Raw genomic sequence first — 27,823 nt, forward strand, 5'->3', positions numbered from 1 at the left:
TATGGAACAAAAGATTCCTTTTCTGTCTGTTTTGCTTGGCAGCTCTGGTTTAGCAGGAGAGGGTTGGGAGACAGAGCAGGACAAGCGCTTTAGAAACTACAAAAACTGATGGTGTCAACGGGCCGCAAAGTTATTGAAAAAAATTGAAGCAGTGAGCTGTATAAATGGGGAAAAGCACGGAACTGCATATTTTCGCAAAGTGTGCGGGTGCGCGCGCGCGCGTGTGAACAAAAGGGCTCATTGTTCGTATGAGTGCCTCAATTCTCCTGTCCTCTGCGCGCGCGTGTGGACGCGGGTCCGGGCCTGCGGCAGCCTCCGCTCAGAGCGACAGTGCCGGGTCGCAGTCCCCGCGCGTCCCGGGCCAGCGCAGCCGCTACAGCCGAGCGGGGTCCACGCCGAGGAGGTCGGCGAGCCGCAGGCGGCCGATCTTCTTCACCTCGCCCAGGGCTGTACGCAGCTCCAGAGCAGGCTGGCAGCGCAGCCGGCGCGTCAGCTCGCGGGGCACGGCGTCCCGGTCGCTGAGGCGCGCGGCCAGCACGAAGGGGAAGCCGAAGCGCGCGCGGTACCGCGCATTGAGCTCAGCCAGCCGGCGCCGCTCTTCCGCGCCCAGGTGCGTCAGGCCCGCGCCGCTCTGCTCCCGCTGCGACTCGGCCGTCAGCGTGCCCCGCTGCAGCTCGCGGCCCGCCAGGTCCGGGTGGCAGCGCAGGATGCCCTCCTGGCCTGCAGAGAAGCACAGATACGCGGAAGGAGCGAGTTATTACAGCGCGGACCAGGCCCGCGGGAAGAGCCTTTCGGAGGAAATCGGGATCCCCAGGGGTGATGAGGGCCAAAAAGAAGTGTCCCGGAGGAGCAAGGGCACCCGTTGCTCTCGACCCTCAAACACATCCCGGACCTTGTGCCTGTCGGTGCCAACTTCTTTCGGCTTCGGCTGGGACCCGGGGGCGGGGCGCGAAGTGACAAATTTGTCCTTTGAGACCTTGGGTCCAGAAGAACGGAGGGGGTGAGGCCTCTGAGACTCGGAATTTACGACTTGCTCGGGAGGGAGCAGGGACGCGATAAGGATTCCAAGCATTTCGTATCTTTTCAAAGTTCTCTGCTCTCAGTGGGGCTTTGATGTAGAAGAGGGCCGGACAAAGGGCCTGAGGACTTCCTGCCAAGGCCAGGAATGGGGTTCGCTCTGTTCCAAAGGAAAAAGACCGGGCAGGTCCACGGGGGTAGCATCCATGAGGCATGGCAAATAAATGTCCGGGATTTTGTGGCCCTTTTGGAATCGGGCATCTAAAAAGCCCTGCAGATGATTAACAAAACAAAAACAAGAACACACACACTTTTTTTTTTCCCCCAGCCTGAATTCCACAGCCCTTTGAATGAAGGTGGCTTTCTTCTTTTTAGGAAAATAGGACCCACCCCCCACCCAGTCTTTCTGAGGCTCCTTCTCCTTCTCTGAGAGTAAATCTCAAATAGACCATAGACCACGAAACATAACGTTTTCTTGGGAGATAGCTTCTCATAATCCCCTAGGCCTAAAATGATACTCCTTCACACACACACACCGTGTGGTTCCTGGGAGTTTAAATCTTAATCCAGGGGTTTTCTTGAGACCTGGCTAGACATTCTGTTTAGCTCTCTAGAGAGAACTGGAATCCTCCAGGGTGGGCAATGTTTCAGATATGCTGAGAAGGAGCCGTAATCTGTGCAATGAGAGTAATGACACTGAATTTGCTGAGGAGTTGTGAGGATTAGAGACAACTCATCTACCGAAAACATAGCGCCTACTGCCAACATTCAATGGCCACTATTTTCAGTCACTGTATACTCAGTGTGACTGAATGAGGTGAAGCTGGAAGCATCTGACTCTGATGCTGGAAATAGGCAGGAGAGGGAGCTATTGGAAAAGGGGGTCATTTGGCCTGACCTGTGATGGTGGAATGGATAAAGCATTGACCTGGAATGCTGAGGTCCCCATTTCAAAACCCCGTACAGTGTACTTGTCTGGTCAAGGCACATATGGGAGTTGATGCTTACTGCTTCTCCCCCCTTTCTCTCTCTCTCTCTCTCTCTCTCTCTCTTTCTCTCTCATTTTCTCCTCTCTAAAATGAATAAATAGCCTGACCAGGCGGTGGCGCAGTGGATAGAGTGTCCGACTGGGATGCAGAGGACCCAGGTTCGAGACCCCAAGGTCGCCAGCTTGAGCACGGGCTCATCTGGTTTGAGCAAAGCTCACCAGCTTGGACCCAAGGTCACTGGCTTGAGCAAGGGGTTACTCGGTCTGCTGAAGGCCCGCGGTCAAGGCACATATGAGAAAGCAATCAATGAACAACTAAGGTGTTGCAATGTGCAACGGAAAACTAATGATTGATGCTTCTCATCTCTCTGTTCCTGTCTGTCTGTGCCTGTCTATCCCTCTCTCTGACTCTCTCTCTGTCTCTGTAAATAAATAAAGAAAAACATTAAAATGAATAAATAAATTTAAAAAAGAAAAGAAAAGGGGGTCATTTAAAATTCTCCTTCATTGTGGTATAAACATCCCTTGATTCAAGCTTTATCATTTCTGCCCGAAGGATGGTTGTGATTTATGCCATCTAACTTGTGGACCAGAGTCCTGAGCAGTGGGGAGAACTGTGGAGAAATATCTCCATTCAAGAAAGGGCTCCATGGAGGCTCAGAATGCACCTGGACTGTGGACTCCATTTCCTGGGCATCTTCAGGGCACTGGCTGCCTCTACAAGGTTAAAGGGATTTTAGAATGAAACCCATGTCACCAATAATTTCTTCTCTTACTACCACGGTTTTAGAACGCCTCTCACAAGCCCTGTGCCTTGGGCCCTGCAAACAGGAAGTGGTTCTTTCCTGCTTCCTGCATTAGGCTGCCCAGGTGGTGTGAAAAGGTAGCTGTTATGTTTCCTACCTAGGGAACCTCCAGCCCTGAGTTGGAGCTGGCCTTGCTACGTGGCTTCTGGATCCTCTGTACACTCACTCAGCCCTGGGACCCTTAGGCAACTTAGCTGTTGTGACTGGAACTGTGAGTGGTGGGTGGCTCTGCAGCTCCCCACCTGGCAAGGACTCATCCAGTGTCCCCTCTTTGCATATTTGTATTTTCAAAGCAGCCTGTAGGCAAGGGGACCAATCTTGCCCAAGCCCACTTACAGGACCACTGTCTCAGCTTCCCATCCCCTATTTCTTACTCTCCAGAAGCCCAGGTCCAGCTTCTGGACAGAAGTTATCCATGGGAGGCCCCAGTATGGGGGCAAAACCTGTCCCCTTACAGCTCCATGCGCCATCCCACCACCCCCAACTGCGTCTTCCCTTCTTGCCCTTGCACCTCGCTTCTTGTTCCCTGGTTTTGTCTCCTGTCTTGAAAACGTCCCCCCGGGGTTAATGTTTGCCTAGAATTGAGCATGTGTTTTCTTTCAACTGTTTGAAAGAGAGAAAGAAGGCCAAGAAAAGGGGCAGAGCAAAGAGAAGACAAGGGGCTGAAAAATAAACTGAAACTTAAACACATACACACACCCCTCAGCTACAAGAAATAGAACTTGATGTCCAGTCCTGTTCTCTGTCTTTATTGCCCCAAACCACTGAGCCCTTGAGTACTGCCCAGGAAGGCTCTAGATTCTCCCTCTGTCTCTGTTCCTTCTTACAGCAATGCAAAGGAGCTATCTATATAGTAGCTCCATTTCTGAACTTTCCATAAGCACTCTCAGACCTGGCCTTAAACCCCAGAGGGGCCAGCACTTCCCACCTCCCTGCCTCCAGTCCTGCAGGTCCTCCCACCTAAAATGCCATAGTGCTAATCAGGACAATTAAATATCCTATGGTTCTCAGAGCCATTTCAATGCTGCCTGTTCTTTAGTCATTCTTAAAATTTTAGACTCACTGCCTGTGTCACTGGCATGTCACGTGTAGAGATGTAGGTATGGATAGGTATTGTTTGCTGCAGCCACAAGACATAAAATCTTTGCATCTAGAAGAATTCTTAGCACAGAGCTGATACTCTATGACAAGTTAGGTAATAGTGGCCACTGAAGAGCAGGCAATTGGCTTAGAACCCTGTTCCAGTCAACCTGTGTCCCTAATGTGTGCTCCTTCCTGTTACAATGCACCATCTATTCCCTCTGTCAAAAACCAACCTTTCCCCTGGTGTTCTTGGAGGCAGCCTCTCTTTCTATCTCAAAGACTGCAATTTCAAGCATCAAATTTCTCTTCTTTCAACTCACTGCCTTATTGTCAACACACAAACAGGCCTTAGAATCACTTATTGCATGAACAAAATTAAGTCCTTTCCTTGAGTCCCTGTTGTCCTCTAGATTCTCCCTCTGTCTCTGTTCCTTCTTACAGCAATGCAAAGGAGCTATCTATATAGTAGCTCCATTTCTGAACTTCCCATCCAGGTTCACTCTACCAAGCTTTCAGCTTCACCACCAACCAATCTACTTGGCCATCTTGCCCAAGCCCGTGACCAGTGTTCTGTCTCCTCTCCCAAACTCTTTGGGAGCTGTCAGAAGGTTGGCACCATCATTTGCCCACTTTCACCAGTGATTCCAGGTTACTAACATTGAAGTAACCAGGATTCACATCTTCTCCTGTCTGTATTTACTCTAATGCCCTAAATGTTCTCATCTGGTCCCATGGTTTGAAATGCCATCAAGTCTTTGATGACACCTAGGTCTATTCTAGTTCTCAGCTTTCCACAGAGTACCTTTGTTATGGTTCACCCGAACACATTATATTTTCATCAGGATGATTATCAGGCATCTCAGATTTAACGAACACCCATTCTCCATCCTCTCCTCTCAATTCTAAGTCTTTCTCACTGTAGAAGGCAGCACCACCACCTACCCAGTCACTCAGACTAAAAACTTAGGAGTTATCCTTAACTTCTCTTTGTTTTGACCTGCCTTCCCCCAACAAATCCAAAACACCTGTTGGCTCTAACTCTAAAGTCTGTTTTGAGAAACCAGCCACATCTCTCCATCTCCCTGCTTCCATCCTTGTTAAGGAGGACCTCTTTTCCTATGTATTTTCTACAATCATACATATTTTTAATAGTTTCTAGAATCTACAATTATTTTATTTATTTATGTTAACTCTGCCTCTCTTCACTATAAACTCATTGAAGGCAGGGACTTGTTTTGGTCACTGTTCCTATTCCCAGGGCCTGGAACAATTTCTAGGGCATAGTAGGCACACGATAAGTGTTTATTAACCAACACATCACTCTTGAGGAGTTTTATATGTTCTTTGATAGAACACATTTTAATAACTTTACTTTATAACCTGCATTCAAGGGATTCAGTAGTATCTAACTCTATTAATTCAACAACTACATTTTGAAATGAGTATGAAATAATGAATTATACCATTATTACAATTCTGAAATGACAGAAGGAGATGTACAATTATCTCTGTAATAAGTTTTATTGCTCTTTGATTTTTTGACACAGATCAATACTGAACTGGTTCATTACTAGTGCTGTGTGTGTGTGTGTGTGTGTGCGTGTGCATGTGTGCTTGTATATTTGTTTCAACCTTCTTTCCTTTACTATTGCTATTCCTATCTTCTTGAAATCAAGAGATTGGCTTGAGAGGATACTTTGCCAAGTAGTGCTAGAGCTAAATATTAATCCTGGACTGCCACCTACTGGCTAATAATCATCATAGCATAACCTAAATGGACTGTTGATGGATTGTCAACCTTGGTTTATTCTAGAAACAGAATTTTCAGTTTCATGTTCATGGTAGAGAATTTTATTAGATCATTTAAAACAAATATTTGACCATAAATCACCATAACCTGCATATCTCTTTAAAGCCCCTTTTAGTTTTAAGATATAAAGACTATTACACCCAGTTTGTTCCTTACTATTCAAAGAATAAAGCTAGATTATGCAGTAAATCCCATTTTATTTGATTATTTTAACAACCAGAATGAGATCTGTGACATCAAACATTTATGTCACAGAATAAATTAGTAAATGAATGAATAAAACCCCTAGTAACTATTTCTAGACTTTACTTTTGATTCTCTGGAAAATCCTTCAAGGTTGCTGGGTTGACCATCAGGATTTGAACCCCAGTTCTGTCACCTTCTAGCAGTGTGTTTTTGATCAAGCTACTTAATCTCTCGGTTTTCTCCTTTGTGAAATGGGGATAATAATGATAATACTTGTTTTATAGGATTAGTATGGTGTTAAATGAGTTAACAAATGTGTGTGTTTGGGAACAGACACACTGAGAGTAAGAGTTAAATGCCTTTTAACTATTATTAGTGTTATTACTTTGCTAACATCACCTGCCTGATGCCTTTACAGTGAGTGGACACAGAGCCACCGCCCTGACAGCATTGAGGCTCTGCTTCCAGCTGCCTGTCTGAGCAAGTGTGGACACCAACACAGGGCTGAGACATGGCTCCGCCAGCAGAAAGGTCCCTTAACTAGACCTTAACGAACCTTAACTAAAATTTCTGGTCAAACTGCGTAGAGTGACTGCTGATAGGAAAGAAGACAGAAACAGGGAAATTTTTATTTCCTTATCTAAGCTTCTGGTACAGAGCAAACTCCAAATAAATGTTTAATAACTGTATAAACCAATGAATACTAGATTTAAATTAGCTTTCTCTCTCAATACATTACTTCCCTGGCCCAACCACCCCTTTGAATATTGAAACAGATCATGGGATTCCCCCCCACTAGTCTTTTCTTAATAGAAAAAAATGTCATTCATAAGGCATCCACATGCTTTCAAACTCATTTCCCCTGTCTCGGACTTTCACTTGGGTTCATCCATTTTCCTGCCAGACATTTTGAACCAGGGCTCCCACGTGCCTCTTGCTCCCTCCAGCTTACGCTGCAGGTTCAGGGCTGACTGAGGCTGTGGGTCATCAGTCAGAAGGCTCCAGAGTCCACCAGCTTCCCTAATGCCTGAGCCCAGAGGTTAGGGGAGAGCTCAGCTTTGGGGAGGCCCTGAGAAATGAGTGTCAACATGGTCCCAACATTTCTGTCAGTTTGATTTTATAACACTAACCTCCACTCTTCCTAGACATACCTAAAATGAATTTTATTTATTTGTTTATATTTAGAAATTGAATTTAATGGGGTGACATTGATCAATAAGAGTACACAGGTTTCAGACGAACGTCTCTATAACATTGAACTTTTGATTGTGTTGTGTGTCCATCATCCAAAGTCAGATTATTTTCAGTCATCATATGTTCCTCCCTCTTTTCTCCCCTCCCCACCCCCACCTAAAATGAATTTAAAGGAGCCTCTCAGTTGGGGGTCAGCCGAAGCTTTGGACGGATAAGCAGGACTCTGTTTACTGGCCTCACTATGGAAGAGGAGAGTGTCAGCTGCCCCACTCTACCTCCTGCCCACCTCTCCGTGGACAGCGCTCAGGGAAGGCAGCCCTTGCCCTGCACCTGCTGTCCCTTCAGCTCTGTCCAGAAGAACATCAGGACAGCCTCCCTGACCTCTAAATCCTGGGGAGGACAAGGATTTAGAGGCCACTTGGGGTTTGCTTAAACCTCCACCCACTGAAAATGCCTCCCCTCCCCTCCTTTTCTTTTTTTTAAAAATATTTTATTTATTCATTTTAGAGAAGTGAGAGAGAAAGAGAGAGAAGGAAGAGAGGAGAGGGAGGAGCAGGAAGCATCAACTCTCATATGTGCCTTGACCAGGCAAGCCCAGGGTTTCGAACCAGCAGCCTCAGCGTTCTGGGTTGACTCTTTATCCACTGCGCCACCACAGGCCAGGCCTCCCCTCCTTTTCTTGCTCTGCTCAGAGGAAATCAACAATTTCATTCCCTTTCTCCAGAGGAATTCATTCCGATTTCTGTCTTTTCTCCTTCACCCCCTGCAGGAAAAGCTGACCTGGATGAGTCCACTTTCCTCAGCAGTCCAGTCCAAACTGGCCCTTTCTGGTAAAAATGTCAGCCATTTGCTCTTCCCCCTGGGCTCCTGAGATATTCTGATATCGAGCTATCTTCTCTCCTGCATACAGGACATTCCCAAAGTGAACACACTGAGCTGAGGAAGGGCGGCCCTAGCCTGGCCTTTGGCTTCTGAGCCCCTGGGAGGCCCCTTCCTCTTTCCTAGTGACTTCATAGCTTTAATATTTAACAGCCACTTTTTCTGGACCTAAATGCATTGTTTCATTTTACTTTTGGTTTAACACCTTACAGAAACTTAGAGACCCTTAAAATAAAAACAGCTAAATAAATATATCCATTATAACTAGCGAAACAATTGAAACATGTCTGGATAAGAGAGTTTGAAATCACTTTGTAGAGACTCTTAGAGTCCAATGCTGAAGTCTTACCTGACTGTGGCAGAGCATCAATAAATGCAGAAAAGTGTTTCTCTAAGTCGTCCAGGTCAGAGAATGGGCGCTGGGACCAGACGGCAGCTGCAATAAGAGGACACCTCTCAATGACATTCCCAAACACGTCCACAAATTCTCCAAAGTCCATGGAGTTGACCTTTTCCATGTCCATTGCTTGGAGGCAGTGGGACACAGCTCCCCTCTCTCTGCGTGGGTGACAGAGATTCCGCTTACCAGGTTATATCTGCTGAACACACAAGCTGTTTTTTATGCAACACCACGTTGGCATGTTCTAAATGCCTTTGGGAAAAGCAGCCCAGAGCACTTGTGTAATGAGCAAACACAGGCTTAAGTTCTAACCCAGAGAGTGAAGACCTCTGTGTGGTAAACATTTCCAATCAAACTGCTCCCAGTGCCAAAGCCAGTAGGGGCCATATTTCACTCTCACCATTTAAACCACATGCAATTGTGGTGTCATTAACATTTTAATTTCAACATTATTCAGGGAAGTTTTCCCTGAGAACCCCCAAAACAGGTCACAAGTGAACCACTTAGAATTTGATTTCCTATCTATTGTTGCTGCTGTGGAGGACAGGTAGCATGCCTCACTTTTTCTTTGATTTCAAATGCTTAACACAATAGATACTTAGTAAATGCTCATTAAACAGAAAACCTAGAACCATGCCCATGGTGCACTGGCCATAAATCAATAAATCCTGTAGGTAAATTAGTTGGCCAAATGACCACCTAAATTAATTTTCACTCTCTTATCTTTCACAAATATGGAAAACAAAAATACTTTGGAAGATGAACTTAAAGAAAAGGAGGGATCAGAATTGAAAAATAAATAAAGATATTGCAACTTTCCTTTAGAACCAAAAAAGCAACTGTATTTCCAAAAGTCATGCTAGCTACACATTTGCTTCCATCTGAATCAAATTTAAAGAGACAGCAACTGTGTCAACATTAATTAATCCATCATATTTGTCTCTGTGGTCTGTGAGAGGCAAGCTATGACTGAAGGATGGACTGAGACCTAATCTTTTAAAAAGAAACTGATGAAATTGGTTTTTTAAAGGGGAAAATCTGGTGCCAGAAGTACCAGCATTGCCACCTTGTATTCAATATGAAAGAAATGATGGAAGATAACACTTACATGTCACATCCCAAGCACATGGAAAACAGCGGGACCCTGTGGCACAGAGCAGAGGGCAGGCACGCAGGGGCGTCGACATCTGCTCTGCCACCTGTCATCGGACATTTGGCAAGTTATTGAACTTTTCTGTACCTGTTTATTTGTCTGTAAAGTGAAGATCATAACAGTATTTGCCTCATGGGATTTTTGCAAAGATTGAGTAAATTAATGTACCGAAATGCTTAAAATGGCTCCTTGACATAGCACTACTTAGGTGTTGGCCAATACAACATTTCCTATTGCAGGCTCTTCGTTGGACCAACCACAGAATTTTCATTTTCCCCCTTCTGCCACCAGAGTCACCTAGTCTTTTCCTTGCCCCTGACATTTTGCCACAGACCCAGTTAATAGCCCAGTATCTATTTTGACCTCTTCTCCCCGCACTGTCCTCAGCCTCAGTTCATTCTAGAGCTGACCTGCGCAGTGTCTACAAGGTCAGAGTGTGCCACAGGGAAGGGAAGGTGTGGTTTGTCCCAGGCCCCACTGCTGTCCACCCGGGCTCCCCAGCCTTGCTCCCAGGCTCTGGATGATGGGGGAAGAAGATGGGGCAAGAACAGAGTAGAAGGGGTTACTGGCTGCACTGCTCTTGTCTTCCACCCCTTTTGCCTGACCCCTTTACCATTTCCTTCTTGTAGCTCTGCACACGGGGGGTCTCCCCACCCTCACAAGAACTGCCTGGGGCTTGGGCTCAGGGTTTGTCCGTTCCTCTGTGAGTAGCAGGTGATAGACATCTGCATTTGCAGGTGGAACATGCTTGGGCTCAAGAAATGCTGACCCACCTGGTGGGAAGGGCTGCTTACTGACCTCACTGCATTTCTGGCATAGACTGGAAAGCTAACCTCATTTTATTTTTAGTTTTTATTGAATCTATTGAGGTGACATTGGTTAATAAAATTATAGAGATTTAAACTGTACAATTCTATACCATATTTCCCCATGTATAAGATGCACCTTAATTTGGTGGCCTAAATTTTGAAATAAAAATGTATTACATAAAGTTATTGAACTCAAGTTTTATTTATTATAAAATTCATACAACTCCTCATCACTGTCAAAACTCCCATCCATTAGCTTGTCCTCATCTGTGTCTGATGACGAATCACTGTCTTCATATATTGCCTCGTCCTCAGTTCATCTATGGCATTTGAAATGCCACAGCCACTGTAATTAAGATGCACCTAGTTATTAGACCCCAAATTTTTCAAAACTGGGGTGTGTCTTATACATGGGGAAATATGGTACATCATCTGAATATTGTGTGTTCACCCCAAAGTCTAGTCTCCTTCTGTCACCATTTATCCCCCTTTACCCATTTTTACTTCCTCCCATCCCCTTTCACTCTGTTCATCACCATTCTGTTGTAGCTTTTTAAAGTTAATTTATATATAAATGTAGCTTCATAATTTTTGTTTAACCATACAAGATATGGTTCTTGTGTTATGATTGCTGAATATATTATAGTAGACTTTACTATATTTTTTCTTTTAGGAGACTTTTAGAAGCATGTGGATAAAATTCATAAATAGACACAGTTAAATTTTTATTTCATTACTTAATTGAAACATTTTGTGTGTCTGCTCCCTTCAACTATAGCTGTTAACGTTTCATGAATGGAGCTTATGCAGGAGTGTTTTCTCAATAAGATACCATAAAGACAACTTGCTTTCCCAACATTCATGATTTGAGACAAATTGGAAGTTGGAAATCCTGTAATCTTGCTGTTACCAGATGGCTTTCATTGGCTGAGGACTGAGCCAACACAAGAGGAAGGGCTCGGGACACAGCCCAGAGGCCGGTGCTGCCGTGAGGAGACAGGCAGCGTGGTTCCAGCCATGCCTGCACTTACTACCTCCTTGTGTTTAACCTTCTTAAGCCTCGGTTTCACTGTCTAAATGGCTACAGAACAAGGTCTCACCTCACAGTTTGTTAAATGAAATTACATGTCAAGCTTTTAGTACAGCTCTGGGATACATGTGTTTTCAATAAATGCTAATATAAAGAATGCATCAAATTAAACCCTGAAGACATTATGTTAGGAGAAATAAGCCCATTAAAAAAAGACAAATACTGCATGTTCTACTTATGTGAGGCTCCTAAAGTAGTTTATAGAAGCAGAGAGTAGACTGCCAGGTGTCAGGGCTGGGGAAAGGAGAATGGGGAGTTAGTGCTGAATGGGAACAGAGTTTCAGTTTGGGAAGATAGAAAAGTTCTGGGGATGGAGGTTGGTGATGGTTGTACAACAGCCTGAATGTACCTAACGCCACAGAGCTGTACACTTAAAAATGGTTAAAATGGTCAATTTTATTGTATGTATAGTTTACCACAAAAAAAGGCCACAAAGCCTTTTCTGCCTCATTAAGATAATTTGGAATTTAATATATGTTTAAACCCCTAGGAGCTAAAAAGATGTGGTTGTTTTTTGTGTTTTTTTTTAGGCAAAATCTCCCTTCACCTTTCCGTTGTTGCTGATGGTGGTTGTGACAGTGACAGGAACAAATATGAATATTGATATGTCCTTTATTTTTGACCAATGTGATAGTGAGAATGGCAGAGGAGTTCAGACAAATCTGTTACTGAGAAAGTCCTTCCTGGAGAACTAGGGGACAGAGGGAGCAGGAGGAAGCCCAGTGCAGTGGTGGAGCAGGAGGGACAGGAGGGAAGGTAGATAATTGATGGACTGAAACTGTGATAAGAGGTCACTCAGGACATCTTCCTGCTGCAGGCCAAACACCCCCGGGTGTTTTTCTTACTCCAAAAAAATCTCCAGGAAATAGACTTTTTAATTTCAGTATAGGAAGCTAGTCCAGGCTCAGACAACACTTAGCATAGAAGGTGCTTCCAAGAAGAATTTCAAAAGTCAGTTCTATGTGCAGACAAATGCACTCTGTAGAACAGAGTGGTGAAATCCATGTCCTGTAAAAAGAATCAAACATTAGGCTGGGCTGCTCAGTTTATGTCAAGAATGTGGTAAATAATGCACATAAGATGCACAGTGGTTACCAGAGTCCAGAAACAGCTGAATGCTGAGTAAATTGATTAAAGCTATCTTTATAGAAGGTTGTTTTTCTTTTTCCAATCAACTGATTGACCTTTTTAAAATTCTGCTTAAAAATGGACCTTTGCAGGGGCCAGGTGTAATAATGAAGTCAGGCCTGGTGCCTGGCATTAATTAAAAACCAGTAGTCCTAGGGCGCCACCTACTGGTGAGATAAATGCAAAGGCCTGGCTGAAGAGGCTGTCCAAGTAGTCAGTGCCTGGAAGTTGTGATCTGCCACGTGCGAAACGTTGTCAGGGACACAGCCTGACCTAAACTAAAACCCAATCTGCTGTAAGATCTGGGTTCAATAGAATCTAATTTCATTGTAAATGCCATCCTTCTGCAGAAAATATTGCCTCTTAAATGTCGTATGTGGCACTGTTGTAGTAATATAATGTTATAGTAATTAAATATATAGAAATATAGAAAAACATGGAAGATATATAAAAGTAATTAGCATAAAATATTAAAATCAATTAAGGAAAGTAAATAAGACTATGCCATCTGGATAAGAATTAATATAGTGTGTATAACTATGATAAACAGACTCTGACTTTCGAGCAGAGCCCAGTTAGTGTGTGTGTGAAGTTATACATAGATAAGAAGTGGTTTGATGTCATAACTCTGTGGGTTAACATTAACAAGAAGCTTCCTTAGGAATACCTTAAAAGTGGCTTGATATAACATTTCAGTAGATTAACATAAAAAGGGCTCCCTGCAAGGAACTCCCATAAAAGTGGTTTGAGGTGATAATCTTGTGGATTGACACCTGTTAGAAGGCATTGGCCAGAAAAGGTACTAAAACTGAGGGGCCCCCTGCTGAGGTTGTCACCCAGACTCCAACGTTGAAGTGGACTGTCTCCACTCCGCTCTGAGCTCTGACCAAAGACAGCTGAGAGGAGCACAGCGATGGGGCCCCCTTCACCTGTACCCAGGCGCCGAAAGGGTTTGTGAGTAACAAACTGCCTGTGTGATTCTTGCAACTAACTTGTGTGTTGATCTCATGTCTTTCCTCCGGTGGCAGTTAGTGTCAGCACTTATCAGTAGCATCCTCATAGCTGCCTCAAGAGTAGTCTTGAAGAGGCTGCCAGCCCTGCTGATAAGCAGGAGTGTCCCACTGCATGGGGAAGTCAAGTCAGGGATGCCTGATTGACGTAGAGCTCAGGCTCTACTGGGACAGGCACAACAAATGTTATTAAAGTAAAATAATGAACACTTGTGAACCCATTACCCAACTCAATCCAAAGCACTTCAAATGCCATCAGTGTGAGAGTGACTAAATAGTGGTGATTGTATGTTCACATAGTACAACAGTGAAATGAAAGCAGCTTAGGTCCATGTAACACCATGAGTGAATCTTAGAAGCATACTGTGGATTTTTTTTAAGTAAGCAGGATCTAGAAGTCTACAGAAAGTATGATGCCATTTTTATCAAGCTCGTGAACAAATACTCATTTTCAAGGAATTCAAATATGGTGGTACCTTGAACAGGGCAACAACAGGGCAGTGCTGGGAAGATGGTTCTGTGTACGAGTGCATTTGTTCCTGTTTATCCCTATAAATGTTAACTTGTTTTATTTTCCTCCCTGTAGTCACCAGAATTTTTGGACAAGACGTTCAAGAGGGCTTACCAAATGCCTGTAACTCTACTGCGGTGTTACCCAACGTGGGGCCCACGCCCCACAGGGGGGCAATTCGATAGTTAAGGGGGGCAATTTGAAAATGGACTCGACACAACTTTAACTTTCGCCCAGGGCCGTTTAAATGCAATGCTAGGAGATGACGTCAGAGTAATGGCAGGGTAGGAAGCGATACCGATAAATCTCCCCCAAAACTCAACAAGATCTTCAACCAGAAACAGAAAAACCTATACTTGGAGCCTCCAGATGATTCGCAATACACCCGAAGGTATGTTCGAGTGAAAAATTGGCTAAATATATAACCAAACCCCGAAGGAAATAATAAGGAGTAAGAATTGCTCCACCTTCCTCACTAACCTAAACAGGGCGGCTTTCTCTGGTAACTGTGAATATAGAAACTGAGGCGGGCAAAGGGGGTGAATAGATCCAGGCCGCAGCACAAACAGCCGAACCAGGCTGTGGCACGGAGATCCAAGCCGAGGAAAAACTGATCCTGTGGCAAGCCGGGCAATACAAGCTAACACTCGCGCCAAACCCAAACAAAGAAAGACAAGTGGGGCAGCCATTTTACCCGATCTCCTGGTTGGAGTGCAGTTAGTGGGCGAGAGATTTCTTCCTAAGCCCCGGGAGTGGGTGCCCATGTTACCCCACAGAGAGGCAGAGTCAGAGGCCTTTCTGTGGGCCGAAAGCAGAATCTCTGGGCAGCCCCAGTGCCCTGGGAAAGCCGCGCACGGGAGGGAGCGAGAACTAATTCCAATGGTGGAAATTTTCCGTGCTGGTGGGGGTTTCACTCAGAGGGAAACGCGGCCGGCCTCATATCCTGGTCTGCGCGCGCAGATAGGGAGTGAGAGATTCCTCCGAGTGCCTCGGCAGTGCGCGCCCGTGTTATCGCACAGAGGGGCAGAGTCAGGGGCCTTTGTGTGGGCCAAAGCGGAATCTCGGGCCGCCCCAGCGCCTTGCAAAAGCCGCGCACGGGGACGGAGCGAGAGCCAATTCCAACGCTGCAACTTTTCCATGCGGTTGGGGGTTTCACTCAGAGCGTGAGACTGCTGGCCGGATATCCTGGTCTGTGCGCGCAGATAGCGAGAGTTTCCTCCAAGCGCCCCAGAAGTGGGCGCCCGCCTGTGTTACTGGACAGAGTGGCAGAGCCAGAGGTCTTTGAGTGGGCGGAAAGCCCGCCTGATTATGCTAGCAGCTCTGACTGACTGAGCCTTACCCAGAGCCCTGTGCTGAGTGGAAATAGAGTGGGGAGTTGCCGCTCTTTGAGCCTCTTACTATCCAGGCAGAGGCAGCAGCAACCCCATAGCTGGATTATCAGGCTACTAATTGAGGAAGGAAAGACTAGGAGAAAGGCTCCAGGAACACGGACTCTCTCACTGTCGGAGCCTATAAATGCTAATGAGCCTCGACTGCCAACGAGACTAAAGCACAATACATGACATTGCCATAGAGACTTATCAACTGCAAAGCTCTACCTGAGCGTGCCAAAGGGGCAGAACCCGGGGTACAGAGTCACCGACCAGGAAGAGGGAGAGAAAAGAAAAAGCAAGAAGATAACCTCTCAAAATCAAGAATAATCTGCAGACTTTATAACCTATCCTATTTTATTATATTTGTTCATTTGTTTCTCTTATATTCATTCTTGATACTTTTATTCCTCCTCCAATTTGGCCGATTAACTTTCTGCCGGTCTTACTCTCTACTCTCCTTGAACTACACTACCCATAAGTGTTACATCTCCCATTATCTTTTCTCTCCTCTTCCTTTCTCTCTATGAGGGTTGCACTCCAAAACCCTTAACTCTCTCTCTCTCTCTCTCTCTCTCTCTCCTTTCTTTTTTCTTCTTTTAGTGGTTCCCTCTTTTTTTCTCTCTTTCTTTTCTCCCTCTATATTAGTTTCTTCCTTTCTCCTTTACATCTCCTCTCATTCAAACCTCAATAACAAACAAATTATCTTATCTGGGACTCAAACTTATGTTTATGGCATTTTGGGGGGTTTTTACTTCACCTTTTTAACTCACTAGCAGTGCTCCCATCCCTGGCTCTCCATTTTATCTAGTTCTTATTCCACTAAATACAATAGTAATTTTTTAATTTGTCCCCCCATTTTTCTGTTTTCCTCTTATTCCTCTCATCATAACTCTTAGACAACCAACACCTAAAAGCAAATCATTTTATTCTTGACCCAAATTTTTTCCTTATTTGCTTTTTGTGGGTCCATACCCCCCTTTTTTTTTCTTTTCTTTTTTCTTTTCTTTTTTTTGCTCCTTTATTACTTTTCCCCAATTCAGGCCCTCCATCACAGGCATTGTTTGTTATAATTCACAGTTCACCACAAGATTTTCTCAAGAAAGAGGGGAGAGGAGAGGAGAGGAAAAAAGGAGGGGGGGAATAATTTCCTTTTTTTAAAATTTTTATTTTATTTTATTTTTCTTTATTTCATTATTAATTTTTTTTAAAAAAACAACTCTTTTCGATTTATCTTTTTATTTTTTTTAACTTTTTATTCTTTATTAAATCTCATTAATACTATCAACAAAACCACCCTCAGATGCCATTAAGGAAGAGAAAATCGAATATCATGGATACAAAAGAAAGAGAGGTAACACAGCTAGATGAGGAAAAATCTATGGAGAAAAAATTTAATATATTGGAAACCTTGGAGCTAAATGACAGAGAATTCAAGATAGAAATCCTAAAAATCCTCCGAGATATACAAGAAAACACAGAAAGGCAATTTAGGGAGCTCAGAAAACAACTCAATGAACACAAAGAATATATGTCCAAGGAAATTGAAACTATAAAAACAAATCAAACAGAGATGAAAAACTCAATTCACGAGCTGAAAAACGAAGTAACAAGCTTAGCTAATAGAACAGGTCAGATAGAAGAGAGGATTAGTGAAATAGAAGACAAGCAACTTGAGGCACAACAGAGAGAAGAAGAAAGAGACTCAAAAATTAAAAAAAAATGAGATAGCCCTACAAGAATTATCTGACTCCATCAAAAAGAATAACATAAGAATAATAGGTATATCAGAGGGAGAAGAGAGAGAAAATGGAATGGAGAACATACTCAAACAAATAATAGATGAGAATTTCCCAAGCCTGTGGAAAGAACTAAAGCCTCAAGTTCAAGAAGCAAACAGAACTCCGAGTTTTCTTAACCCCAACAAACCTACTCCAAGGCATATCATAATGAAATTGACACAAACCAACAGCAAAGAAAAAATTCTCAAGGCAGCCAGGGAAAAGAAGAATACAACATGTAAAGGAAGGCCCATTAGATTATCATCAGATTTCTCAGCAGAAACTCTACAAGCTAGAAGAGAGTAGACCCCAATATTTAAAATCCTGAAAGAGAAAAACTTTCAGCCACGAATACTATACCCATCAAAGCTATCCTTCAAATATGAAGGAGAAATAAAAACATTCACAGATACAGAAAAGATGAGGGAATTTATCATCAGAAAACCCCCACTCCAGGAATTACTAAAGGGGGTTCTCCAATCAGATACAAAGAACAAAAAAAAAACAGAGCCACAAGTAAAAGCTCCAAGAAGAACACAATAAAACCAAATATAAACTGTGACAACAACAAAAAGAAAGAGGGGGAGAAGATGGAGATTAACAGTAGCAAAGGACGATGGAGTGCAAAAATACTCACAAAATAGTTCGCTACAATGAACAGGGTAGGAACCCTTTTCATTACTCAAAGGTAACCACCATTGAAAAAACCACCACAGAAGCACATGAGATAAAAAAGATAGCAACAGAGGAAAGATGTATGGAATACAACCAAATAAAAACAAAAGATAGAAAAACAAAAGAGAAGGATCAAACAAGACACAAAACTAACAGAAAGCAAGATATAAAATGGCAATAGGGAACTCACAAGTATCAATAATTACACTAAATGTAAATGGATTAAACTCACCAATAAAAAGGCACAGAGTAGCAGAATGGATTAAAAAAGAAAATCCAACTGTATGCTGCCTACAGGAAACTCATCTAAGTAACAAGGATAAAAACAAATTCAAAGTGAAAGGCTGGAAAACAATACTCCAAGCAAATAACATCCAAAAAAAAGCAGGTGTAGCAATACTCATATCGGATAATGCTGACTACAAGACAGGAAAAGTACTCAGAGACAAAAATGGCCATTTCATAATGGCTAAGGGGACACTGAATCAAGAAGACATAACAATTCTTAATATATATGCACCAAACCAAGGAGCACCAAAATATATAAGACAGCTACTTATTGATCTTAAAACAAAAACTGACAAAAATACAATCATACTTGGAGACCTCAATACACCGCTGATGGCTCTAGATCGGTCATCCAAACAGAGAATTAACAAAGATATAGTGGCCTTAAACAAAACACTAGAGCACCTGGATATGATAGACATCTACAGGACATTTCATCCCAAAGTGACTGAGTATACATTTTTCTCCAATGTACATGGATCATTCTCAAGAATTGACCATATGTTGGGCCACAAAAACAACATCAGCAAATTCAGAAAAATTGAAGTTGTACCAAGCATATTTTCTGATCATAAAGCCTTGAAACTAGAATTCAACTGCAAAAAAGAGGAAAAAAATCCCACAAAAATGTGGAAACTAAACAACATACTTTTAAAAAATGAATGGGTCAAAGAAGAAATAAGTGCAGAGATCAAAAGATATATACAGACTAATGAAAATGACAATACGACATATCAGAATCTATGGGATGCAGCAAAAGCAGTGATAAGAGGGAAGTTCATATCACTTCAGGCATATATGAACAAACAAGAGAGAGCCCAAGTGAACCACTTAACTTCCCACCTTAAGGAACTAGAAAAAGAAGAACAAAGACAACCCAAAACTAGCCAAAGAAAGGAGATAATAAAAATCAGAGCAGAAATAAATGAATTAGAGAACAGAAAAACTATAGAAAAAATTAATAGAACAAGGAGCTGGTTCTTTGAAAAGATTAACAAAATTGACAAACCCTTGGCAAGACTTACCAAGGAAAAAAGAGGAAGAACTCATATAAACAAAATCCAAAATGAAAGAGGAGAAATCACCATGGACACCGTAGATATACAAAGAATTATTGTAGAATACTATGAAAAACTTTATGCCACTAAATTCAACAACCTAGAAGAAATGGATAAATTCCTAGAAAAATACAACCTTCCTAGACTGAGTCAAGAAGAAGCAGAAAGCCTAAACAGACCTATCAGTAGAGAAGAAATAGAAAAAAACATTAAAAACCTCCCCAAAAATAAAAGTCCAGGCCCTGACGGCTATACCAGCAAATTTTATCAAACATTCAAAGAAGACTTGGTTCCTATTCTACTCAAAGTCTTGCAAAAAATTGAAGAAGAAGCAATACTTCCAAACACATTTTATGAGGCCAACATAACCCTCATACCAAAACCAGGCAAGGACAACACAAAAAAAGAAAACTACAGACCAATATCTCTAATGAATACAGATGCTAAAATACTAAACAAAATACTAGCAAATCGAATACAACAACATATTAAAAAGATAATACATCATGATCAAGTGGGATTCATCCCAGAATCTCAAGGATGGTTCAACATACGTAAAACGGTTAACGTAATACACCATATCAACAAAACAAAGAACAAAAACCACATGATCTTATCAATAGATGCAGAAAAGGCTTTCGATAAAATACAACACAATTTTATGTTTAAGACTCTCAACAAAATGGGTATAGAAGGAAAATATCTCAACATGATAAAGGCCATATATGATAAACCATCAGCTAACATCATATTAAATGGCACTAAACTGAAGGCTTTCCCCCTTAAATCAGGAACAAGACAGGGTTGTCCACTCTCTCCACTCTTATTTAATGTGGTACTAGAGGTTCTAGCCAGAGCAATCAGACAAGACAAAGAAATAAAAGGCATCCATATCGGAAAAGAAGAAGTAAAGGTATCACTTTTTGCAGATGATATGATCCTATACATCGAAAACCCCAAAGAATCCACAAAAAGACTACTAGAAACAATAAGCCAATACAGTAAGGTCGCAGGATACAAAATTAACATACAGAGAAGTCAATAGCCTTCCTATATGCCAACAATGAAACAATTGAGAACGAACTCAAAAGAATAATCCCCTTTACGATTGCAACAAAAAAAATAAAATACTTAGGAATAAACATAACAAAGAATGTAAAGGACTTATATAATGAAAACTATAAACCATTGTTAAGGGAAATCGAAAAAGATATAATGAGATGGAAGAATATACCTTGTTCTTGGCTAGGAAGAATAAATATAATCAAGATGGCTATATTACCCAAAGCAATATACAAATTTAATGCAATTCCCATCAAACTTCCAATGACATTTTTTAAAGAAATAGAGCAAAAAATCATCAGATTTATATGGAACTATAAAAAACCCCGAATAGCCAAAGCAATCCTAAAGAAAAAGAATGAAGCTGGGGGCATTACAATACCTGACTTCAAACTATATTATAGGGCCACGACAATCAAAACAGCATGGTATTGGCAGAAAAATAGACACTCAGACCAATGGAACAGTATAGAAAGTCCAGAAATAAAACCACATATATATAGTCAAATAATTTTTGATAAAGGGGCCAACAACACACAATGGAGAAAAGAAAGCCTCTTCAATAAATGGTGCTGGGAAAACTGGAAAGCCACATGCAAAAGAATGAAACTGGACTACAGTTTGTCCCCCTGTACAAAAATTAACTCAAAATGGATCAAAGATCTAAACATAAGACCTGAAACAATTAAGTACATAGAAGAAGACATAGGTACTAAACTCATGGACCTGGGTTTTAAAGAGCATTTTATGAATTTGACTCCACAGGCAAGAGAAGTGAAGGCAAAAATTAATGAATGGGACTACATCAGACTAAGAAGTTTTTGCTCAGCAAGAGAAACTGATAAAATAAACAGAAAGCCAACTAAATGGGAAATGAAATTTTCAAACAACAGCTCAGATAAGGGCCTAATATCCAAAATATACAAAGAACTCATAAAACTCAACAACAAACAAATAAACAATCCAATAAAAAAATGGGAAGAGGATATGAACAGACACTTCTCCCAGGAAGAAATACAAATGGCCAACAGATATATGAAAAGATGCTCATCTTCTTTAGCTATTAGAGAAATGCAAATCAAAACGGCAATGAGATACCACCTCACACCTGTTCGATTAGCTATTATTAGCAAGACAGGTAATAACAAATGTTGGAGAGGCTGTGGAGAAAAAGGAACCCTCATACACTGTTGGTGGGAATGTAAAGTAGTACAACCATTATGGAAGAAAGTATGGTGGTTCCTCAAAAAACTGAAAATAGAACTACCTTATGACCCAGCAATCCTTCTACTGGGTATATACCCCAAAAACTCAGAAACATTGATACGTAAAGACACATGCAGCCCCATGTTCATTGCAGCATTGTTCACAGTGGCCAGGACATGGAAACAACCAAAAATCCCATCAATAGATGACTGGATAAAGAAGATGTGGCACATATACACTATGGAATACTACTCAGCCATAAGAAATGATGACATCGGAACATTTACAGCAAAATGGTGGGATCTTGATAACATGATACGAAGCGAAATAAGTAAATCAGAAAAAACCAGGAACTGCATTATTCCATACGTAGGTGGGACATAAAAGTGAAACTAAGAGACATTGATAAGAGTGTGGTGGTTATGGGGGGGAAAGGGGAATAGGAGAGGGAAAGGGGGAGGGGGAGGGGTACAAAGAAAACAAGATAGAAGGTGACAGAGGACAATCTGACTTTGGGTGATGGGTATGCAACATAATTGAATGACAAGATAACCTGGACTTGTTATCTTTGAATATATGTATCCTGATTTATTGATGTCACCCCATTAAAATAAAATTATTATTAAAAGAAATGCAATGCTAGATATCGGTGCCAAATTTAACAAAAAATGCAATTCTTAAATAATTGCGGTAAATAATTATTAAGTATAATTTCGTTTGACGAGACCAAAATATCAACTGGGTGATTGGCGTCGTCAAGTAAACTTCGTCCTGGGTTCACCGCGGAGCATGCCATCTGCCGCAGGGAACCCCGGATGTTTTTAAAACTCGCTAAACAACGCAGTTATTCTCACCTAATTGGCCCATCGCAACTTCTGTAGTGTTTCACATAATTCAGTTGGTGTTAATTTGAAATAAGTGTCAATCAAAACTGTTGTAAAAGCTCGTTGATTTAATAAATATACATATATATATTGTATAGATATAATTGGTAAGTATTTGATTTTATTTTTATCAATATTAAACTCTTTATTAAGTACTTCTTGCATCGGGGCTAGAAAGCACTAATATTTTATAAATATTATTGGGGCTATAATAGTGCATGCACGACAATTTTAATTTTAGAAGCATAACTTTCCAGAAAATTTTGTCAAGTGAAAAAAATATAGATACCTTTTGATTTGCGGTGGTAGTGTAGTAAATGTGTTATATACATTTAAATAAATATGAATATTTAGTATACGTTTACTCTATGTCACATTGAATATATTTTAACACATATTTTAATATTAGTTTTTAATTTATCTTATTTTTATTTCTTATAGCCCAGAGTAAAATGAGTGGTGCAAGCAAGAAAAAAACTCGTCAATATTCGGAGGAATATTTAAAATTTGGGTTCATACCCGCTGTTCATGATGAGCAGATTCCTTTTTGTCTTTTATGCCAGCAATGCTTGACCAATGAATCAATGAAACAAGGTTGTCTTGAGGCACATTTGAAGGCGAAACATAGTGCTCATATTAATTCAGATTTGAGTTACTTTAAAACTTTAAAGAAAAATTTTGAAAAAAGAACAACATTAAAGTCTCTATTTACTGCTCATACTTCAACTAATAATCGTGTTCTTGAGGCTAGTTATCAAATTTCTTTATTCATCGCTAAAACTGGAGAAAATCACACTATAGGAGAGAATTTAATAAAACCGTCAATATCAGCATTTCTTAAAACGGTTCTTGAAAAAGATGACAAAGATGTAAAAGCTATGCCACTCAGTGACAATACTGTTAGCAGAAGAATAGACAAAATGAGTGAGGATATTGAAAAACAACTTATTGAAAAGCTGAAAACAAGAAAACTCTCCTTGCAAATGGATGAATCAACTTTGAGAGACAGTGAGGCAGTATTGATAACTTACATAAGATATATTGATAAAGGACATTTTGCTGAAGAAATGTTGTTCTGTAAAAGATTAGAAAGCACCACTACCTCCAAAGATATATATAATAAGCTAAAAAACTACTTAGATGTCAATGATACACCAATGAAAAATATAACATCTTGTGCTGCAGATGATGCTCCCAATATGATGGGCAAGAAAAATGGCTGCTTAAAATTGATGAAAGATGCGAATCCAGAAATGATTCTTGTGCATTGTGCATAGGGAAAACCTGGTAGCTAAAAACATCTCACCTGTTCTGAATGAAGTATTACATACAGTAATAAAGTGTGTTAATGCTATTAAAGCTAGTGCCAAATGTGAGCGTCTTTTCAAGCTATTTTGTGAAGAACAAAATGAAGACCATGTGAGACTTTTACTTCATACTGAAGTAAGATGGCTATCTAAAGGAAACTGTTTGAAAAGATTTATGGAACTGTTTGATACTCTTAGTGATTTTTTAAGCAACAAACCTGAAATGAAGTATCTGTTAACAATAGATGGTAAAGCATTTGTGAGTTATTTAGCCGATATCTTTGAAAAACTAAATATATTAAATAAGCAACTTCAAGGAACAAATAAAACTCTTGTCAATGCAAAAGCAAAGATATTTGGTTTCATTACCAATATTGAGTTATGTCAGAAACATATTAACAACAAAAACTTTAAACAGTTTCATTGGCTCCAAAAATGTGAAGTAACTGATACCGCTTTACTTGTTATTGTCAATCATTTGAATATTCTATCGCTGATTTAAAAGAAAGATTTTCTGATTTAAAACAAATTGATTTCCCAACATGGATGATGCAGCCAATGTTAGTGGATTTGTCTGATATATCAAATATGCAGTATCAAGAAGAACTCGCAGAATTGCAAAATGATGAGTCAGTTAAAGCTTTATTTAATATCAAAGGCGCGATGGCATGGCTTTGTGAGGAAACAGAAATCAAATACCCAAATTCAACCAAATGTGCAAGAAAACTATTGCTACCATTTCCATCTTCATTTTTAGCTGAATGTGGATTTAGTGCTGTAAATGATTTACTGGTAAAAAAAAGAAATCAGCTGGATATAACACAACGTGGAGACTTGAGACTAAAGCTAACCAAATTGGAACCTAATATAAAATCTCTGTGCAGCAAGCATCAAGCGCAAGGATCACACTAAATTATAATAATAAATTAATATAGAAAAATCTGTATTAAAATTATTTGGACTTTAAATTTCTGTTTTTCATTATATGTTTTGAAATTTTACTTACTGTGTTTTGTTAACAATTTCATAGTGATTTCATCCTAGAACCTATCATTTATGTTTATTAAGTGAACAAATCAATTTTTTAATGTTAAAAATTATGTATGTTACATAGGGGGGGACATAAAAATTTTAGAAAGGTTAAGGTGGGGCATGGCACAAAAAAGGTTGGGAAACACTGCTCTACTGCCTCAGATCTTATCCAGATGACAAAAGAATGTGCCAGGAAGATAAATGAGTACAATACTTGAAGCGAGAAAGAAGCCTACAGGCCAACCAAAATAGAGAGGATGTTTTAGAGAAAGTATAGCAGATGAAACCTTCAGCCCAGCCAAGGAAACTGAGTCAGGGCAGGTGTCTGCATCAAGGTTCTCAAGTTTTATGCACCTGGGGCAGATGCAGGCTCACTGTCTCAGAAGATGATTTACTGGTGTAACAGGAAAGCCAGAGACGAGGTGTGGGCAAGAAGAGGGACCAATGCAACTCCAGAGGTCCAAGAAATGGGAAGTGCTTGTCAGAGACTGCCGCTGTGTGGATGCTAAGTTCCCATTCCCATTTCACTCTCCCCTGAATCCAGTCAAGGCACAAAGTTCCCGAACAAGAGAGGATGTCTACTCGCCTAGCTCAAACAAAGGCTTGAGTCAAGAGTCCTCCTTGGCTAGAAGGCAAAGCCCCTAAGTCCCACGGGCACTGCATACAATAGGGAGAAGTGATACCTTAAATCACAGTGTTGGTAACAGAAGAAATGGGAATTGATACTGGATGGCCAAAGAAACACATCTCATACTATAATGGAGTCTTTAAAAATAATAAACACAAAAAAATTAAAGTAGAATTGCCATGATTCAGCAATCCCACTTCTAGTTGTGTATACACACACACACACACACACACACACACACAAGGGTTTTAAGCGGGGTTTCAAAGAGATATTTGCACACCCATGTTCATAGCCTCATTATTCATAATAGCCAAGAGGTGGAAGCAAACTAAATGTCCACTGATAGATAAATGAATAAACAATATGTGTGTTATATATATACATATATAACATGGAATATTATTGTTCAGCCTTGAAAAGGAAGTAAATCCTGTCACACTCTATCACATGGATGAACCTTAAGGAAATTATGCTCAGTGAAATAAGCCACCACAAAAAGACAAATACTGTATGATTGCATTTATATGAGACATCCAGAGTAGTCAGATTCACAGAGACAGAAAGTAGAGTGGCCCTTATGAGCTGCTGGGGAGGAGAAAGTGTTGTTGTTGTTTAATAGCTGGAGGGTTTCAGTTTTGCAAGATGGAAAAATTCTGGAGATCTGTTTCACAATGAAGTGCAGATATTTAACACTCCTGGACTTAAAAATGGTCAAGATGGTAAGTTTTACACTCTGTGTGTTTTTTAACCACAATTAAAAATAAATACATAAATGTAATAAATAAAATAATAGTAGGACCCAAGAGAATCACCAGGTAAGTGTTAACAGGGGCTTGATGACTGGAAGTTATTAATCTATGATTCAATTTCCTCAGAAAAAAGTTAGTATAATTTTGGTGTCTACTTCATAAGATTAAATGAGATAAGACATGTCATTCTTAGCATAATACTTAGCACATAACTATATAGTTGGGGGAAATATTAATACCTTGTAAAAAACAAAAAGCAGCCCTGGCCGGTTGGCTCAGTGGTAGAGTGTCGGCCTGGCGTGCAGGAGTCCCGGGTTTGATTCCCGGCCAGGGCACACAGGAGAAGTGCCCATCTGCTTCTCCACCCCTCCCCCTCTCCTTCCTCTCTGTCTCTCTCTTCCCCTCCTGCAGGCAAGGCTCCATTGGAGCAAAGTTGGCCCAGGCACTGAGGATGGCTCTGTGGCCCCTGCCTCAGGGCATAGAATAGCTCTGGATGCAACAGAGCGATGCCCCAGATGGGCAGAGCATCGCCCCCTGGTGGATCCCGGTTGGGCGCATGCGGGAGTCTGTCTGACTGCCTCCCCATTTCCAACTTCAGAAAGATACAAAAAAACAAAACAAAAAGCATGTTTGAGAGCATGGCTAGTAAATTTCACTATGTAAAAAACTAAGAACTCTGCGTGTGTGTTTATGTGTAAACATGTGTGAGTAAATGTCTATAAACAAGAAGATAGAGAAAATATACCTGAAATTTTAACAGTGGCTTCTCTACAGAAGCATTTGAAATTTGGGTGCATAAATGAGAAATTTCACTTATTACTATAAGTAAAAACATAAAATTACTTGAATTTTTAACATTAAGCACATTTTATGCTTTTACTAGGTAAAAAATAACTGACTACATATACTTATTGTGTCTTGACTAGCCATATGAATAAAAGCGTTGCATGCAACTTGGTACGAATCATATCTATTTCGGAATTTGTTTTAAAATCCAGTAAAAGATGTTTACTTAAGAAAACAAATTATCACCTGAGGTAGGTAGACTGTATGTTCAGAGTCCACTAGATGATATAAACTCAAAGCCCAGACAGGTCTTCAGTGGGGGAAGCTGGCAGTAATGGCGGGTGGAGCTCAGAAAGGCCTGAGCAGGAGTCAGAGTGACAGTGTGGTCATGAAGCAAAGGCTTCAATAGGGAATGGAGGGAGCTGGCATCCTAGGCAGAGGGAAGATGAAGGAAAGGGGGAAAAAAGAGATGAGAATGCCTACGACATGTCCACTGAACAGGGGCAGGAGGTTTTGGCTATAGAGACAGTGTATGTCATCTAATCCAACAGATGCAGTCAAACCAGCTGCAGGGGCCCCAAACGTTGGGAGTGTGACTTTAGCAGATGGACCCGAGAGCCACTGATAGCTCTCCAGCCTAGCAGTGATAGATGCAGGCCAATACTTTGGGAAAATGAAACTGCCAGTGGCTCAGAGAAAACACTGGGCAGTGGAGAGACCGGGGACAGAGTTAGGTGAAGAAATGAGTGTGATCAAAGTGAGTTTATGGGGGCCTGATCTACAGCAGAGGATTAAAGCCAGAAAGGAAAGCACAAATGACATCAGATTATATCTATGGGCCAGACAGTGATCTAAGTGATGTAAGTGTTTATGTGTTATACACACACACACACACACACACACACACACACACACACATATATAACGTGCATA

General features: G+C 41.1%; 1 protein-coding gene across 2 annotated transcripts; it reads right to left on the reverse strand.

Annotated features, from left to right (window-relative positions):
• On the reverse strand, nucleotides 1–8,588 carry URAD (ureidoimidazoline (2-oxo-4-hydroxy-4-carboxy-5-) decarboxylase). Of its 2 annotated transcripts, XM_066369249.1 has the most exons (3): nucleotides 8,313–8,588; nucleotides 893–976; nucleotides 1–720 (listed from the first exon to the last, which is right to left on the reverse strand). In XM_066369249.1, the coding sequence occupies exons 1-3, from the start codon at nucleotides 8,485–8,487 to the stop codon at nucleotides 374–376; spliced, it is 606 nt and encodes a 201-aa protein (XP_066225346.1). In that variant the 5' UTR covers nucleotides 8,488–8,588; the 3' UTR covers nucleotides 1–373. The 2 variants fall into 2 exon arrangements, with proteins under 2 accessions (XP_066225346.1, XP_066225347.1); XM_066369250.1 differs by lacking the exon at nucleotides 893–976 and having other exon boundaries at nucleotides 8,313–8,582.
• Between the last annotated feature and the right edge of the window lie 19,235 nt (nucleotides 8,589–27,823).

Source organism: Saccopteryx leptura, chromosome 2, assembly GCF_036850995.1.
Source record: "Saccopteryx leptura isolate mSacLep1 chromosome 2, mSacLep1_pri_phased_curated, whole genome shotgun sequence".
In the NCBI taxonomy this organism is placed as follows: domain Eukaryota; kingdom Metazoa; phylum Chordata; class Mammalia; order Chiroptera; family Emballonuridae; genus Saccopteryx; species Saccopteryx leptura.

Bases quoted from the DNA above. Each gene is read 5' to 3' on its own strand.
- URAD (XM_066369249.1), bottom strand. From the start codon at position 8,487: ATGGACATGGAAAAGGTCAACTCCATGGACTTTGGAGAATTTGTGGAC. The intron at 977-8,312 runs GTAAGACTTCAG...TCTGGACCCAAG, and splicing joins TGATGCTCTGCCACAGTCAG to GTCTCAAAGGACAAATTTGT. The intron at 721-892 runs GTCCGGGATGTG...GCTTCTCTGCAG, and splicing joins TTGGCACCGACAGGCACAAG to GCCAGGAGGGCATCCTGCGC.